Consider the following 18,657-nt stretch of genomic DNA (forward strand, 5'->3'; position numbering starts at 1 on the left):
GAAAACTGTCCAAATTGTCTTTCATTAGCAGAGGGCAGAATTTAGATTTGGGCTTAAATGGCGTAGGTTGTAGAGCTGAAACTGGTGCCCAACCTAAAACTGGTTGCGTTGATAACTCTTCTTCTTGTTGGAGTTCCATAAATTCCTCCGTTAGGGCCATCCCCCTAATTGCAGGATAATCAGGTATGAGGGCTGCAGAGGGCTCCACAGGCTTTGTGGTGGCATAATACTTCTTGAGTTTCAATTTGCGGACATACTTAAAAAGATCTATTTTGGTGCTGGCATAGTCAAAATCACCACGGGCACTGTAGGACAAACCTAAAGATAGAATAGAGGTTTCTCCCGAGGTAGGTGCAATGTCTGTTAAATTGATAACTGTCTGCGCTTCAGTTATTGTTGTGCCTGATTGCGCTGCCACCGCGCTCGTTGCCTTCTCTGTCTCACTCCTGCGTTTCCGCCTCTGATTACATTTGCACCTTTCTGCACGTTTCCTGTTGCAGATTTGTTTACGTTTGCTCCCTGGGTACCAGATCGGAGAGTCATTCTTCGGTCCATTTGCATTACCTCCAGTTCCTGTCCCATGGTAAATTTTCGAAACCCCGACCTTTCTTTGCGTTTTTGCTCAGTATCAGACTCACTATCAATTTGCGAGCTCTCCTCTGAGATAGATGAGGGTTCAGCCTGACTGATGTTAGTTGCTGAGCCAGTGGGTTTCTCGCTAACAGAGCTGTTGATCGCCTTGCCTGCTTTCAAACTATCATATTTTTGGGAGAATGTGAATATTTGTCCATTCTCATAGTCGAATATATATATATATATATATATGCACTGGAAAATTAAACACCCACTTCCCATACAAAGAAATGGAAAGTTTGCATATCTGCAGCCTCTCTTATTTTTCACCTTATTCATTTTCCGCTCAATCAACACATCATCCACACATACACACAACTACTTACTGCATACATTAGCTGTGATGATCAACTATTCTTCTATTTCATATACCTATTCAAACTGCAGGCCTTCATCGAACATTTTTATTGTAACAAGTACCCCAGCCGAAGACATTGTAAATTTGCACATTTGCTCCCTTTCTTGGCTGGGATTATCAATTATTCTTCAATTTCATATTCTGATTCAAACTCTAGGCCTTTTATCGAGCCTTTTTGTTGTAACTACTGTTGCAGGAATTCTGCTCCTACACAGAACTGTGCATAAAGACTTAGGACCTCAGTGAATTACGGTGTACCAAAACCCACCTTAGTACCCAAACCCCCAACCAGACTAGCAAGCAGTGACTCATTGGTTCTTCGTCCTATAGCAAAAAACACCAATGACTAGTCAACCCAGAACATGCGACTTAGATTACCTCAAGTAAGGTAGATAAAAAGACCACTCTTTCGATATAATCTTACACCAGTCCAAAACAAGGAGTAAATAAAGACATGTGCAAGTTTGAAATGTTTATTTCTAACGCCGTAATCTCATGCACAGTACCTTAGATAATACAATCAAACATATTATCAGAAACAAGGTTGTCAGCATTGTTACTATTCCATAAAATACAAAGTGAGAAAACATCTTATATTGCTAACGGGAAACAGGTTTAAAATATACCTACATTTCACCCTCCCTACCTACCAGGTTAGTTTATAACTACAGAAGGTCTCATAGGATTACATGGACGGTCCCATACCTCTGGTACTCAGCAGTAGTGGATCACATTGAGTTCTGCACAAACTGTCAGGATACCAATGTTCTCCAACTGTGTCTAATTATGCCTCCACAATGCATTATTAAATGCGCCAGTATCAGAAGTGGCCACACCTGCATATGTGTTATAGGTCGAACGTGCGACGATCATTCCTAATAACAGACACAGTATCCAAGATAACCTTGATGTTCCATGCTCTCACTATACACACTAAACTAGCGAGGCAGTCTAGAAATGAAGCATGACAAATTATTCTCATGTGTATACATTGGTGACTAGGTAACACATACCCAAACCCATATTTCAATGTCCTTTGTTATGCCCAGATGATAAATCAATGATGAAGAAGAAAGTGATACTTAAAGGGAATTTTGCAGATGTAATGTTCTCTTCACGGCTGCTACCGCAAAGTAGTAGTGGTACGGGGAGGGGTCTGCACAGCAGACACACATGCACACCACAGCTCCATCTACGTCCAAAACCCAGTCCTCTCCCAATCCCCTCCTACCCTTTATCCTAGTTCTGCTTTTAATTCTTCTCCGAACTTCACCCCTACCAAAAGCTAAACCACCCTTCACAAACACAAATCTACCCTTCCCAAACCCAGCCCTACCAGCCCTCCCAACCCCACACCGACCACCCCTTCCAAACCCACCCCTCCCAAGGAAGATCCTTGAAGTACCTGCCTTGTCCCCACTAGATTCACCTTCTAGAGGAGGTCCCCTTTGGCAGTCTGCTTAGGACGCAAGTTTTGGGAAACACTCCAACGTCTTTGGGACATTTCATTTTTTACATTTTTTTATGTTGGAAAACACAATATATCTTCATTTAAGGGAAGTATCTCATTATTAATAAAAAATATTTATAATTTCACCAAGTTTGTTCTGGAATTTTTTTTCATTTACTATTCTTTGATTCCTAGAACTGTCAATGATTAAAATGTGGTTTGCATATTTTAACTTAAAATGAGGACAGAAAATGCAACAGTTTTTTAAATTGTCTAATTTGTAAACTCCATACACTAGTAATAATTGTATGTGATGGACATATAAAATTTGGTGCAAACATTCATCATGATGATGGGCACTTACACCAACAAATGGATTAGCTATATTTTTATGTTAAGTGTTAACACAGATGTGTTCATTTGTACTTGATTAGTGATGAAGATAAACACAGGCGTTGCACCTTAAAATAATGATGGCACAAGTAACATTTAATTAAATACAGAAAATGCACTAGACAAGAGGAAATGTTAAATTGATAAATATATCAATTGATAAAACTTTTGAACTGACATTGCTTTTACAGTTCTTTTAAAACAAAATTTCACCTTGTCAAGTGCAACTTCTACATTATATACATTGCAATTATCCCAATGATGTGAAAAGCATATGTTTTTAATTTGACAATTTAGGAAATTTATTTGAACATACCTGCATGGTCATTTTTTAATTTCTGGATTTATGTCTTTTTTGTGTAAGTGTCTATTTTGTGTGAAGGCAACTTGCAACAAATTCAAAAATACAATGTAATCTTACAGGTGTGTTTCTTCAAATTTCTTAAACATCTACATTACTCGCATATGCATTACAAATTGGTATGCTAGTGCTTGTAAGAGAGATTTAAAAATCAAAAAGTCCAGAGCAAATGTCCCCAGACAAGTCAAAAGGTAACAGGTAAAAGAGGAGCTTAGCTTTTATTCCAGCCATGATAGGGTTTGATTTGTCAAGCGGCAGCAGCAGAGGCAGGACTTGGAGGATCTGGTCCATGGCAGAAATGGAAGTATGGAAGTGTAAAAGTGAGAAAAAGTGAGTTTGTTCCTTATATCCCTTCTAATCTGCCAATTTAGGTGTGAAGGTATTGCCGCTACAGTTGTGTCGGCGGGAATGCACATCTTGATTGGTCCGGTGGACAAAGAGGCTGTACTCCCTCTGAAAGGCGCTTTTTCCTATTGCGCGTTGACATGGGTGAGAAATTCTGACAGAGATGGTGGCACTAGACTTGCCAGCATCTAAATAGAGTGGGCGGACCACCTATTAGGCAGTTGGGGAATCCAACGGAAAAGCGACAGTGGGACTATTACCACCAAGATTTAAATCAGACCCTCAGTAAAAAATAAGACTGGTCCAATGTCAAAGGATTCATTAGACATAGAAATAAACAGCATTTGTCTATCCACTGATAAAGTCAAACAGCGGGTAGCTCTTGAGGTTGTTTTAATCCACACACCTCCAATGGATTATACCTTGCCAGATATAGCTTTGAGCCCGGTATCCCATAAAGTAAGTAATAAACCTTTGAAAGAGACATTAGAATTCTTTAATAGTACACCAAGTAATGTCTCTGAGGTTGAGGTGGAATTATCGAGCTCGCCTGACCTTTCCCTTTCACCATCATTCCATCCTACAAAGGATTATGTTCACATTTCTGAGCCCTTGCAGGTATTACAGAGGATACTTGAATTCATTTTAACACTACTGAAAAAAACATATTCAAATTCTGAAAATAAGAAATTCAAACTGCAATATATTCAACCAATCAAAATGTGTTTATATCTGCTGCAAGGTTAAATAATGAAACTGGAGATCAAATATCTAAGGAGCCTAATGGCACAGAATTGCCAACAGATCGAAACGCTCTAAAATAGTTAACTGCAACTCAAACAAGCGATATCAAATGAAATGAAAGAGCCATCTTCAAATCAAGAGATGCATTCGGACTCATCTCACCTTCCCTGCTATCCAATATTTAGCATACACAAATGTTTCAATGACAAATGAAATCCCCCCAAGTTATCTCAAGGCACTCCAACAAGAAGTGAAGTTGCATCAAGAAAGGATGTTGGTACTAAGGTAAAAAGAGTAACAGGAGGAAAAGGAAAAAGGTAAATCGCAGAATCACTAAAAGGCCTCAAAGAAAATGTTCACATGTAGGTGACCACTCTATTTCCGGATTTTTTTTATAATCAATTTTATTGGTTTTTGAACAAAAATACCAGCAATACTCAAATACAGCGTATTACAGCAGTGGTGGGACATCTCTCTCCCACATCTCTGGGGGAGGGTGAATTTATTACATACAATTGTATAGAGCCACACGTGGTGTACACAGCTTTTAGTATACAGCACATTCATTGTATTGGCCCCAGCCATTTACCCCAAACCTGATGGTGCTTAGCCGGACACCCTCTGGTCTCAAACATCGGCTTCTCTTGCGCTGTGCACCAATCCACCCCCTTACACCACATTGCCAAGCCTGGCGACATGAGATTTATCCAGTTAGCAGCAATGTCTCATTTGGCCACCATTATGGCAGTAGTAAGGAATTTTTTATCTCCCGGAGAGCCATCTAACCCATCCATAATTCCCAGCAGTATATGTAGAGGGTTATGTGGGACCTCCTAGCCCAGGATCTCTGTCAGTTCTGTTTCTATGGAGTCCCAATATCTTTCTATAACTGGACAGGCTCATACCATGTGGAAGAAGTCTGCTTGATCATGATCGCAGCATGCGCATAATGAATTAGGTTTTATACCTACACTGGGGAGGCACTTGGGCGTTAGGTTTAGGTAGGCTGCGTGTAAATAGTATCACTGAACCAGGCAGAGCCTGGCTGAGGTGGTGACTGTTTTGGGGGCAATCAGCTTGTCTCTCCACTCTTCTTCTTCAAGTAGTCCTATCCAATGTTCCTATTCATTCCTTGAATGGTCTAATGTGTTTGGAGTGTTGTTAGTGAGGGAGCGATAAATATGAGAGACACTCGCCTTTCCCAAGTTACCTGTCATAGTTTGCGCCTCCGGGGGACTGTATTCCGGGATCGACTCACCTTGTGGTATGTGCATTTAGAGGGCATGACGTAGTTGCAAATATTTATAGAATTTAGAGGGATGTAGGGAATAGCGGGTTTGCAAGTCTTGGAAAGTGCGGATATGGTCGCTTGCCCACATATCTCCGAGTTGTGAGATGCCAATGAGGACTCATGCCCAGAATCCCTCCAATCTGCTGACTTCCCGAAGCCAAGTTCCCTGCCAAAGTGAAGTATATTGGGTCAACGTATTCATCCAGTGGGTATTACGCAGGGAGGCTTGCCAAGCCAGGCGAATCGCCTGCGTCACAGTTGGTAAGGTTCTGTAGATAGTACTCCCATACATCATTGCCTGGATCTTAGGTAAGCCCAGGTTGCCAAGTTCCACTCAGAATGCTGGGTCCAACCAGACACCATTGAACCAATCATGAGCGTAAGTAAGCGGGTTGCCAAATAGTAGAGGTACAGATCGGTCATGCCCATTCCTCCATCAAAGGGTGGAATCCGGCATCAGGACAGGGCTAAGCGAGGTCGTCGCCCACCCCAGAGGAATTTGGTGGTCGGACTGTCAAGCTCTCTGAACCAGGTGCGCAGAAAGTGGAATGGAGTGTTTTGGATCATGTAAAGGAACTTGGGAAGTATCATCATTTTTAAAAGGGCAAATCTTCCCAGGGGATTGAGTGGTAATTTCTGCCATTTGTGGAGGTCATCCCGGGCTTTCTTCACCACCGGGGAGACATTAAGTGACCAGGCGAGATCAGGGAGTGAGGCCACCCAAATTCCCAGATATTTAAAGCACTGCCTTCTAAAAGGGATCGTGGATTACCAGTCAAAGCAGTCACTTGACAAGTGGAGGGGGAACCGAACGGATTTACCGTGGTTCAGTTTCAGGCCAAAGACCTGTCCAAAGAGGCATAGTGCCTCGAGGCAGTGGGAACCTGATTGGGCCGGTTTAGCTAGAAAAATCTAGACATCATCCACATATCAGGCGATTTAGTTTTTGTCAGACTTTGGCCATTCCCATCCTTGAATGTGGTTATCTGAGCGTACAAGGCATGCTAGAGGCTCCATCGCCAGGGCGAATAGGAGGGGTGCTAGGAGGCAGCCCTGCCTCGTGCCCCTCTTAATGGAGAACATGTCCAAGAGTGCCCCGTTGATTAGCACTCATGCCTGTGGATGGATGTATAGCACCTTAACTAGTTTGCAAAAGAGTTGACCCATGCCCATCTTGATCAAAACATCTTGCAGATAATGCCAGTCCATAGAATCGAACGCCTTCTCAAAGTCAATGAGAAGAAGTGCTAAATAAGGGGTCAGTAACTGGCGATGCGCTAAGGCTAGATGGACCAATTTGGAACGATAAGGCTTCAACCTGTGAGCTAGGAGCAAGGCAAATATCTTAACCTCCGTATTTATGAGGGAGAGCGGACGATATTTGGCGCAATTTGAGGAAGGAGGTTGGGTTTTGTGGATTATCACAACAGTGGTGGCATCCAATTCTGGCAGGAATGAGCCAGTGTCAGTCGCCTTGGCGTACACGTCTAGTAGGTGTGGAACAAGTGTACTCCTGTGGAAGACCATCGGGCCTGTGGTTTTACCTGATGCAGAGCATGAAATAGCTTCATGGATTTCTTCCTGGGTGATAGGAAGATAAAGGTCCTTCCCCTCCGCTTGGCTTAGGCAGGGGAGGCAAAGTTTTTTTTGGGCGAGTAGATCCAAGAGAGAGAGTTCAGGGTGTTGCATGGAATAGAGATTAGAGTAATAAGTTGCAAAGGTCTGGACTATCATCGAGGGTATGCGATGAACGGTACTCTCCGGGTCTGTGATCTCTAAGATGATACTATAAGCCATTGGATATGTGGTTAAGCAGTGTTGGAGTCTCCCATTCTTATTCCCCCACCCATATACTCTGGCAAAAGAGGATCTCCTTAGTAGCTTAGCGGCATCCATGAATCTTGCTTGATTTCATCACGCAAGTGCGTGAGTTGCCTCTCCTGAACACCGCCCGGCTGTTGAGCCACCCAGCTTTCAAGGAGAGTCGCTTGGGCCTCTAACAGAGTGATTCGAGTGTCCTTAGCTGGACATTTTAGTTTGAGTTGACCCTTGGCGAAGCCTCGAATAGTGGCTTTACCTGCTTCACATACGGTGCCTGGGGAGGGGACTGAGTTGTGGTTATTAGGAAAGAATTGTTGAAGCTCTGTACCTATGGTTTTCTTAAGGCCTTTGTCCTGGAGGAACCAGGCATTTATCCTCCACATCTGGCAAAGTGTATCAGGGGTGTCCCCCACCCTCAGGAATACAGGTGAGTGGTTAGAAATGCCTCTAGGGAGGATGGTAATATGTCTGACTTTCTGGCAATCTAGTGCAGGCATGAAGATAAGGTCGATCCGTCCATGCGTGTGGTGCGCAGCGGATGTGTGGGTATATTGTTCTGTCTAAGGATGCCAGATTTGCCAGGCATCATATGGTAGGGTGCTCACCCAGTTGGTGAGGAGTCATGCATGGGTGGATCTTGTGCTGGAGACGGAACCTGTGGTGTGCATAACTGCATTAAAGTCACCCCCAATTACCGCCAGCCCTGGGTGTAGTGAGGCGATGAGGTCTGTGGTGCGATTTAAGGTTGAAATAAGTAGTGATGGAGGGGAGTCTATGGAGGCCAGGTTAGTGGCTATTGTGAGAGTAAAGGGAAGGCTGTGTCGCATGAGTATTGCCATGCCCCGTAAACCTCGGGTGAACCACAATTGCCACACTCTTGCATAGCCATAGTGCACTAGGAAGGGGCAGTTATTGCCCATGAGGTGTGTTTCTTGGAGTAATACTACATCCGCTGCTTGACGTTAGGCATATCATAGGACTGCAGTTCATTGAACCCTGTCCAGGAGGCCATTGACATTCCATGACAGTATGCGGTGTGAGTCTCCGCCATTATAAATGCTTGTCATGGTGGAGAAGGGGTCAGGTGGGGCCTGGAAAGCAGGCGGCGGGTGTAAAGCCGTCTATGTTGTGTGCAGGCCATGGAAGCATGTGCACCCTTCTAGGTCGTAGGCAATGTTTGGGATAATTCTGCTGCTGGGTGAAATCGCTGGTGTGGTGACACAATACAACAACTGAAAATTGGGACAGCGGTCCCACCTCCCAACCCTGTCCCCCCCCACCCCCCATATACTTCGATAACGGAAGCATATGAAAGCCCCAACGATCAAAAGAGAAAGAACCAAACTAAAACACTTGGGTGCGGGGTTGCATGGAGAGGACCCTCCTTACATAAGGATTGTATCACTGCAAAGGGAAAGAGTTATACGTCATGGTAAAGGTAATATTTCAGACAATGTTCCATCACTGCGTCTCTGGGAAGTTCACCAGCAGCATGGGTGATCATTCTAAAAGAGCTAGACTCCGAGACAGGTACGAATCTGCGGAGACCAGGTGCGAAGCCCCTGGAGAGACGTCACTGGGATTCCGAGCCAGCCACGGCCCTGTATCTTCCCGGGAGCTGTTCAGTGGTGCTTGGTCTCTAGGATACAATCTGGGGCTGATAGGTGAGTCTGATCTAGCTCGGCACATCTCTTGACCCTTCCGGGAGAGTGTGTGCCTTCCACTCGGCTTGAGTGACGCCGCCTGGGTGTCTCTGTTCTGGGTCCCGGCAGAGGGAGCTGGAGTGCGTGCCCTCAGGGGCCGTTCTTCAGTCAACCAAGTCCAAGCCGCCCCCGGAGAGTCAAAGAAGATGGATTTATTTTGGAACACCACTTAGATGCGAGCCGGGAAGAGCAGCCGATATTGAAGGTTCAAGGGACACAGCTTTTGTTTCACTTCAACAAATGATCGTCTCTGAGTTTGAACCTCCTGTGTGTAGTCTCAGAAGATCATTATTGGCTGTCCTTGATATGATAGGGATCTTTGGGTGCATGCTTCAGTCAGGATAAGATCCCTATCTTTGAAGTTAAGGATCCTGGCGATGATGGGTCTGTGTGGCGCTCCAGGCTGGGGTCTCGGGCCAGAGATCGGTGAGCACACTCTTCCGCAAATCAAGTGAATATTTTATTTTAATTCAATATTTATGTTCCTCCTGGACTGCAGTATAATAATGTATTAAATGAGATATTTTAATTAGTACAGTCTATCATTGAGTCTGGAGTAAATTCTCAAATGATAATAATTGGTTATTTGAATGCAAAAATTACAAATCCCTTCTTAAAGACCCAAAACAATAAGTATCTGTATGAAGCTTGGAGCATCCCCAACTCAAATGAAGAAGAATGCTTTCGGATTTGCGGCACCGAGTAAATGGTCTGATCCTAAATGGAAGAGTTGATGGGGATGTCCCAGCAACTTTTACAAGAGAAGGATTTACTGGTTCCTATATTATCAATTATATGACAATTACTTATGATTTATTATATAAATTCTATTTTTTCATTCTTAGTTTGTGCTTCTACAACAAAGGCCTTCCTGGACTTTAACAGGAAAAAATGGTGTAGCTATTATAGCTCTAAACCAAGGTTGTATCATCTGATATTCTAACAACATAACTAGCATTAATACAGTAGGTATGTCCCTGTGGAATCAACACACATTCAAGATAAGGAATCTCATCCAATATTTGAAGACATATTTTCAGATGCTGTGCAAGAGATTCAGAGGATGTGTAAAACTCATAAGAAAAAGGTACTTTCCACCCAAGATCCTCAGGATGCTGAACTTTCGCAAAACTAAAGAAGCTTAATTGGTACCAGTTTATTAAATTTTCATCACTAAAGTTAAAGAAATTCAAGCTCTACGAAGAAAAAGGAGAAATATTTGTTCAGCAATCAAAAAAAATAATAACGAATGAGAACTGGGGAGATCTGCACCAGGCAGCCTTACAAGAAAACCAGAAAACCTTTTGGCAGTTCATTGTAAAATTTATAGGCAGTATGAAAAATCAAACCGTAATACACATGCCCCATCAGAATGAATTGACTGTCTCTCTGAACTCTATGTGAACAACTTAGTTCCAAACTATTGAGAAGAGTTCCCCATTTTGTCTGATGTGCTAGATTGGCAAATAATACCACCAAAAGGAAAACAAATTGACATGTACATAAGGAAAGCAAGATTCTCCACAACAATGTGTCCCATTAAGATTCCCTTAAAAGTAATGAACAACGATCCAGAAAGATGAAGTAAACTTCTTCCCTTTTCTCATATTGTTATGCTATGGGGCATATTCCAAATTCATGGACAGGAAGTATAGTTGTCCCCTTGCGCAAAAAAGGTTATCGTCTCTCTTTCTGTAATTATCATATCTTTGCCCTGGTAGCTACAACAGGGAAGATCTTCCCCCTCAAGTCTTCTGGACCTTCTTAAGGAATGGTGATACTCGATGGGTGTAATTCCGTTAGTTCAGGTGGGTTTTAGACCCAAGCAGTCAATTTTGCAAAGTCATCCTGTGCCCTGGGCATCCCCATTTTTTTTGCTGACTGGTACTGGAAATAACTGACTCTGACTGTCCCAGGGCTCTGACTAACCAGGGCCAGGGCCAGTGCTATACTAAAACACACATAGAATACAGTGAAAAGACCTACATACACTAGGGTACACTATGGGTTAGGGTACCCCTATGATTGGCATGACCTCCCCTATAAGGCCCTAGTACAAAACCCAACACAGGGGATCAAAACCACCTTTAAATCCCTAGTAAATAATAGGGCAGTTTAGAAGCCAGCAGTCCTTTCTGCACTTGCATGTGTGCACTGCTGAGGTCTGAGGTCAGTTTTAACATGGAAAATGTGCCTAAATTCGACTAGGTGTTTGGTAGACTTAGAAATTAGTAGACTACCATATTTTGGCATATTAGGTACCCCCAGGGTCTCGCCTAGTTGTCCTAGTTCCTAGTGGTGGTGGTCAGGTACTCAAAAGGAGGACCCTTACAAAATAGGTTTTATATGTCTTGGGTTTAGTGAAATTGCATATTTCACGTTCCATATTGTCTTAAAATGCTTCCAAAATTGACTTTTGCGCTAGGAGCACTGTGGAGTGAGGATCAGCAATATTTTTTCATATTCAGAACCCCTAAAGTCTCCTAGGGATGGGGATCCTGTTGCTATAGGCAGGGTCCTTATAAAAGATGTTTTATAAGCCCTGGTGTTGGAGAAAATTGCCCAGTTCATTTTTTGAATTGCAGATACCCCAGCCATACAGATTTACATGGCAAGAAGGTATTAAGTAATAATCCCGCCAGGGAACACTGAAAAATGACATTCTAGGACTTACTAGAATGGTATTGCTAAATCCAAAATTATGCTATTGTTGAATTTATTCTAAAATGTACAGACAAGAAGTTATGAGACTTTCTTGTCTGTAAGCCAAAATTCAGCTTTCCAGTGATCTGCTCTGATTGGTCAGAGTTAAGCGGATTAGCCAGGCTGCTTTGATGAGGTAATAAGTAGCCCCTGGGGTGAAAGAGCCATTCTGGGAGGAGAGGGTTCTGCTGCATAGGAATGCCAGAGCACGGGGAAGGGGTTGTAAACTATGATTTTCAAAAGAGGGAGGAGACAAGCAGAAGAAGCCAGTTTCATTTACACCCCTACTCTTTGATCCCAGCTAGATGGCAGGCTTGAGGAAGGAATGTGTAAATGATAGGGAGAGGGAATCTATGGATATGAGCCATCCTAGAGGTTGGTTTAGCCAGTTCTTGCCTCTCTGCTGATACTTCAGCCATATTGAATTTTGGAGAAATAGTGCTTTCTGGGAGGCCATTGTTCCACACTTTGGAGGAAATAGTCATGCTCTGAGGTGTTGCCCATCACCTCATTGGACAGGAGTGCCTTCGGTGTGACCCCAGAGAACAGTGAAAACAATATCTGAGAGGGGCAGTGCCTCTCAGATTTGCTGCTTGAAACTAAAGAAATAAGAATGGTCCATGATGAGAAGTTTGATCAGCACTAAGCAGGCCCGGCACTCTGACTCACTGCATGTGCTGCACAATATGATACTACAGCCCTGTGGATCAAACCTGCTTCAAAAGGAATAAAGAGTGGACTCCCTAACAGCTACAGGTTAACAGAGCTCACCTGGATCATCACCACAAAGAATCCTCAGCCTGGAGTACTACCAGTGGATTTGTAAGGATTGTGGGTAATGAAGTGCCAAACTTTTAAGGACCATCTTGAAGCTTCCAGGCCCTTGGAGTAGGTTTTGGACACTTTGGGACCCTCAAAGGAACTTCACAATGAAGTTCCAGAAGTTTTGAGAACTTTGGAGCAACTTTGAAAAAAGCTCCATTGGTGGACCGATTCAACCTGGCCAGCCAAGCAGACGACCTTTAACCGTGAGCTGGCCTGCCCTCCAGATTCACCCCACTGAAAGCTCCAGAGGTCAAACTTCCACAGTTTGATTGGTAGTTGGTTGAATCCCAAGCCGACTAACCCGCACCCAATCCGGCCCGGTGAAGAGCATCAAGGAACCCCAGGATAAAAAAATCTCAGTAAAAGTTTCTAAGTCCAAACGTAGAAAAGGTGACCGGGACCAACCATGAGAGTCAAGCCGTCCACCTTCATCCGCAAGCCGGTCTGGATCTCGGGTTAATCCAGGTGGAAAGCTCTAGAGGCCAGACTTCCATAGGTTTAACTGAGAGCTTGTTGCAAAGCAAGCCGGATCGTATCCGGACTGGCTGAGAGCTTTGAGGGACCCCGGGATGGAAAAGCTCCAGAAACGTTTCGTCAAAAGGTAAAAACCTTGACCAGGAGCTACTGCGAGGGGTAGCCGTGCAGGACCCAATCATGGTTGGCCTGAAACTTTTACTTTGTCCCAGGATAGGGTGACCAGATGTCCCAATAGGCGCTTTAGGTTTCTATGTGTTGTACAGTGCTAAATCTTTAGAAATTCATATCTCCGGTTCCCTACATTGGATTCTTTTTGTTTTGGAGTCATTTTAAAGATACACATATTTCCTTTTTTCATAAACTAGTGTTGGATTTCTATTGTGTGTTGTGTCTTAATTATTGACTGATTTTTTTTATTTTTTATTGGTTTACATACCTGTCTTTGAAGTTAAGCATGCCTGTTCACAGGCAAACTACCAAGAGTTCAGCATGGGAATAATTTTCTGAGGCCTATTTGGAGCCCTATATTGTTTTAATGGCATTATTGCCCGTAGTATCGTATTTACCACTACTAATAATCCACATTCCAACAGTCAGTGACTGATAACATTGCAATAGCCCAAACTGTCATCCATAAATATGTGGTATTTAAATTGCAAGTCATACTCTGTGTGTGTTGATTTCTCCACAGCATTTCTTAGGGTTGATAGACCCACATTTTAGAAAAAGTGGTTAGTTTGGCCATTCCAAGTGATTTATTAAGACATATTATTGCACTCCCTGAATCCACTTGATGTAAAGGTATAGACTCCTAAGATTTTAACACAAAATGGATTGAAACAAGGCTGTATTCTAGCTCACATCTTATTTTCAATTTCTTATAGTGATTTACTTACTTGTTTTAGTAATGTTAATCATTTTCCTACTCGAATTGCACTTCAAAACTTGAATGTTTTATTGTATGCTCATGACGTAATGATCTTTGGTTTACTCGTATTGGTCTTCAGTGAAATCTTGACTTCTTATTCAAGTATGCAGGAGATAACTTTATGAAAATAAATGTCGCTAAGAACAAGGTGTTGCCATTTAGAGGAAATAGATGGTATAATCCTTTTAATTGGAGGTTGGGTGGAATGCCCCTGGACATAGTAAAAACATATACATACTTAGGGAGGGTTTTCACCCAGGTTCTTGAAAATACATCAGATCTTTCGCACATTTGTTATAAAGCAATAGATCATACAGGTTCTGTACAAATTGTTACATTTCGATCGGTAGGCGACATTTCAAAACCCTTTTGGATAGTTATCGGGCAGAGACACCCCCCATTTTATCTTATGCCTTAGAATATATTCTAAGGGTGGGCGCCCGATTCGGCTACGCCCACGGAGTAGGCGTAGTGTTGCCTTCTACGCATTTTGCGTAGACAGCGTAGCCGGCAACACTACGCCCACTCTGTGGGCGTAGCCGAGTCGGCCGCCACCCGCCTCCCTCCCGCCCTCCCCTAGATACATTATTTAAGCTATTACAGTGATTAAAACAATATTAAAGCATTTACCTTGTCCGGGGCTCGTCCGGGGCTCCCTCTTTGAATAGCGTCCTTTTCCTGGAAACAAATGCGCATGCGCGGCAGCCCGCGCATGCGCATTTCTCGGGAGAAATGCGCATGCGCGGCTGCCCGCGCATGCGCATTGGTATCCAGGAAAGGACGCTATTCAAAGAGGGAGCCCTGGACGAGCCCCGGACAAGGTAAGTGCTTTAATATTGTTTTAATCACTGTAATTCCTTAAATAATGTATGTAGGGGAGAGCGGGAGGGAGGTGCGTAGTGGGGCTACGCGGAGTGCGGGAGTGGGCGTAGCTTCTCGCCCTCTCCGCGTAGCTCCGCGGAGCCCCACTACGCCCCACTACGCCCAGGGTTAATATATTCCCATAAGCATATGGTCCACTTTAATTGTATTCAAAGGGTAGCTCCTCCGGAAGATAATATCTTGAACTCAAGGAATTCCTGTACAAGCATTATACTTAGAACTTACCCTCTTTAGTGCCTATTCTACATCTTGGGTGAACTTAATTAGATGGGCTTACAATTTATTACATGCACCTGTAGGTACCCTAAGAGACTTCCTAAGGCAGGCACCCTTTAATGGTAAACTCTACCGTAAAAAATTATCTTAATGTTGCATTAGCACAATTATAGTGTACCTTCAGATTTGGACACCAGCACAACTCAAAGTTTTTTTTAAATAATACTACTGCCAGAACAAACTACCCTAGTGATATCACTCACCGTTTGCTATTAGAAATATATAAGCCTCACTCCGACAGTGTATCTTTTAAGTAGAAAAAGGGATATTTAAAGATTTTTGGGAACATAGAGTTAAATGCGTTTTATTTATGTTAAGATTAGGCATCTTACCTTTAAATTACTTTAAATAATACTAGACTGATAAAGGGGATACAAGTACGGTAAGAGCTATAACACATCAGGTAGTTGTTAAATATTTCAATCAGTCAATCAGCATTTGTAGAGCCCATGCCACCCATGGGGGTATCTGGGTGCTGGGGTGTGAGATCTCCATAAAAAATCCAGGTATTCTGAAAATGGCGAAAAGAGGGAAGAAATGAGCAGAAAAAGACAAAAGAGAGGGCAGAAAAATGAGTGAGCAGTAAAGGCAAAACAGAGGGCAGACAAATAAGTAGGGATGGCAAAAAACGGAGGGAAGAAAAATGATCAGGATAGGCAAAACAAAGCAGAAGAGGGAAAAACATAGGGCAGAAAAACAGGCAGAAAAGGCAAAATGGAAGACAGAAAAACGACCAAAAAAAGCAGAACAAAGGCCGAAAAACGAGCAGCAAAGACAAGACAGGGGGCAGAAAAACGAGCAGAAAGGCAAAACAGATCAGAAGATGGCCAAACATTGGGCAGAAAAGGGCAAAACAGAGGGCAGAAAAATTAGCAGAAAAGGCAAAAGAGAGCAAGAAACGAGCAGAGGAGGCACAAAGAGGGGGCAGTAGGCAGACATGGAGCAGAAGGCAGCAGGCTGTGGGAAAGGTGGACAGGAGAACTTTAGCAGGAGGTGTTGGCATGAGGACCTGCTATCTCTTTATATAAATAGCTCATTCAATCTGACCAGCAATTGCAATTAATGAGGATCATCGAAAGTGCACTGCCAACATCGTTTTCAGTTTAAAAATATATTTTACAAGAAATACTCCACTCTATCACATTTCTATATTAGATGAACTACAATGCCACAAACAATGTGGCACTCACTTAAGATTAAATAAAAAAGCACTGTGACAAAAAATATACCAAACATACAGTGTTTTACACGGTCACTTACCATACTATAAGGGTCAAAATCTTCCACATATTTCTGAAAGCCCTGTAAAGAAATAGATAGTGTTTAATAATGTTTGTTTTAGAGTTATATATCTAGTGATAATTTATAAGTGAGGTGGAGAGACATGCAGAGAGGAATGAAAACAGGAAGACAAGCATCCTTTATCCAGATCAGTGGAACTTTTCAGATGATTTCTGAGGGGCTGCTATGGACAGAAGGTCTTTGTGTGTAAACTACACTACACTCTGGCCAACTTACATTGGCGAAGGGAATCTAATTCAACTGAATAGATTTACATTCTCAATTTCAGCTGAGTTTGATATCAATGTCACTTAAAAGGCTACCAGAAGCAAAATTGAGTCCAGCAAGCATGCTGAGGGACCGATGATATCTACTCAATCTCCAAGAAAGAAGTGGAAATTGTCAGGTTTGAAAGTCCAAAAACTGAACAGAAGAGATGTTGAGAAGTTGGCAAAAGGTGGCAAAACCTCATACTTTCTGGTCAGTGATCCTTTCATCAAAGAGAAAAATGAGTTTCAGAATGTATTTAAAATCTGCTTTTTGACTCCCAGTTATCGCCTGCTTGCCAGATTTTTTGTCCTCGCTATTGATGTTAGAACAACATAAGTCTTGGATGTTCTAAACTTCATAGTAAGGGCATATATTTTTAAAAGGCAATATTTTAGGTGGGCTAGACCAGGACTGTGACGCTGGCCGCGCGACGCGAAGGGGAGCTAAGCGAGACAGCATCTTAGTCCCACATTCCGCGCGCACGCCAGCTCTGGCCCGCCCCCTTTCATGCTTGTCCTATGGGCGCGGGCCACCAGGTGCGAGGGGCGGCCCCTAAGGGGTTTAAATCTAGCGCGGCAGCGAGGCTCGGCCTTTCCTGCCGTCGCGTTCCTGGCTGCTCTGCGCTGTTCCCTCCCTGACCCAGACCCAGCGGCAGAGCGGCAGGCAGGCATGTTTTGAATTGTTAACGGTCTAATTTTGTGTTGCAGGCGGAGTCACAGGGCGATCTGGAGGCAGATGGACAGTAAGGGTACCTCTGTGGCAGAAGGACACAGTCAATACCTCTGCCTGGCACAGTAGGGGTGCCCGAGCCAAGAACCTGGAGCCGAGGGGGTTCCAGCGAACAGCGTCGGCGCCCCGATAGTCCTTCGGGCGGTCGGGGGGCCTGAACCGACCGGGGGTGTGCCTCATCGCTCCGCCCTGACAGGGGGGGCGGGAGTGAACGAAAGAAAGTGACAAGGGACTGCACCGTCAGAGCATCGACTCGCCGTGCAAGAATGGCTCATTAGGCATGCGGGACAGCGAGGGGCTGTCGCATTGGATCGCCCGTAAGATGACCCACCTTATGTCCACTTGTTGTGCAAAATAAACCTGCACCACTGCTTTCCCACTAATTTGTCTCATGGTTTCCTTGGTATGTGAGTTTATGGGGCGCAGAGGGGAGTAAGCGCTGGGAGTGTGGGCACTATGAACTGTACTCCACTGAGTACCAAAAACACTGCTAAGAAAAGAGAGTGAAATCCAAAAACCATCAAGTTATATGTTACAGCAGGGATAGGCAGATAGGAGAAATATTTTTTCAACCATTTCACTCCAAAGAATCACAAACTATGACAAGAGAGCATTGTTGCTCAACTTGGTAAATGGGCCAGTGTAAAGGGGGGCATCCATGTCAATACTCTTAAGTGCCTTATTTTCTAGCTATGCAGGCACAGAGCGAAACCATCTGACACCGGCAGATCGCAGTTCAATTATACATCGAACAATTCCAAACTTCAGACCAAGTAGCCTTCAAATAAATATGATCATGATGATGGAACATCTCTTCCACAGACGTTTCTGGATTACAGAGGAAGCTGGTACCATCTGAAAGGTGATAACATCAAGGTGAAAAGATGTTCAATCATCACAGTCATAACTGGAATTGCTTTAGTTGGAATCAATTATTGATGGTGCTGTAATTAAATAGAAAATTAATTTTGATGATTATTTCAGTTTTCAAGATGGGCAGTTATAAAAGTTATGTACAATGATAAGGAAAGAGGAAGTATGTATTTTATGTAATGTACATCGCAGGTGTATTTAAATGAATTTAAAAATGGGATCCCATATCGTCACCAAGGCTTCAGAGGGAGCTGAAATATGTTGATGGGCCCACCACCATTGTTGCAATAACGTTGCTGCACCGCACAATGATC

General features: G+C 43.4%; 1 protein-coding gene across 1 annotated transcript in view; it reads right to left on the reverse strand.

The window, feature by feature from the left end:
• Positions 1-18,657, reverse strand: part of USH1C (USH1 protein network component harmonin) — an 898,978-nt gene that overhangs the window by 239,840 nt on the left and 640,481 nt on the right. Inside the window, exon 16 of the mRNA XM_078681063.1 lies at positions 16,451-16,492. Coding sequence (XP_078537189.1) covers positions 16,451-16,492 — 42 coding nt within the window. The remainder of the gene's footprint in view (positions 1-16,450; positions 16,493-18,657) is intronic.

The sequence above is a fragment of the Lissotriton helveticus genome, chromosome 3_1, assembly GCF_964261635.1.
Source record: "Lissotriton helveticus chromosome 3_1, aLisHel1.1, whole genome shotgun sequence".
NCBI classification, from domain to species: Eukaryota; Metazoa; Chordata; class Amphibia; order Caudata; family Salamandridae; genus Lissotriton; species Lissotriton helveticus.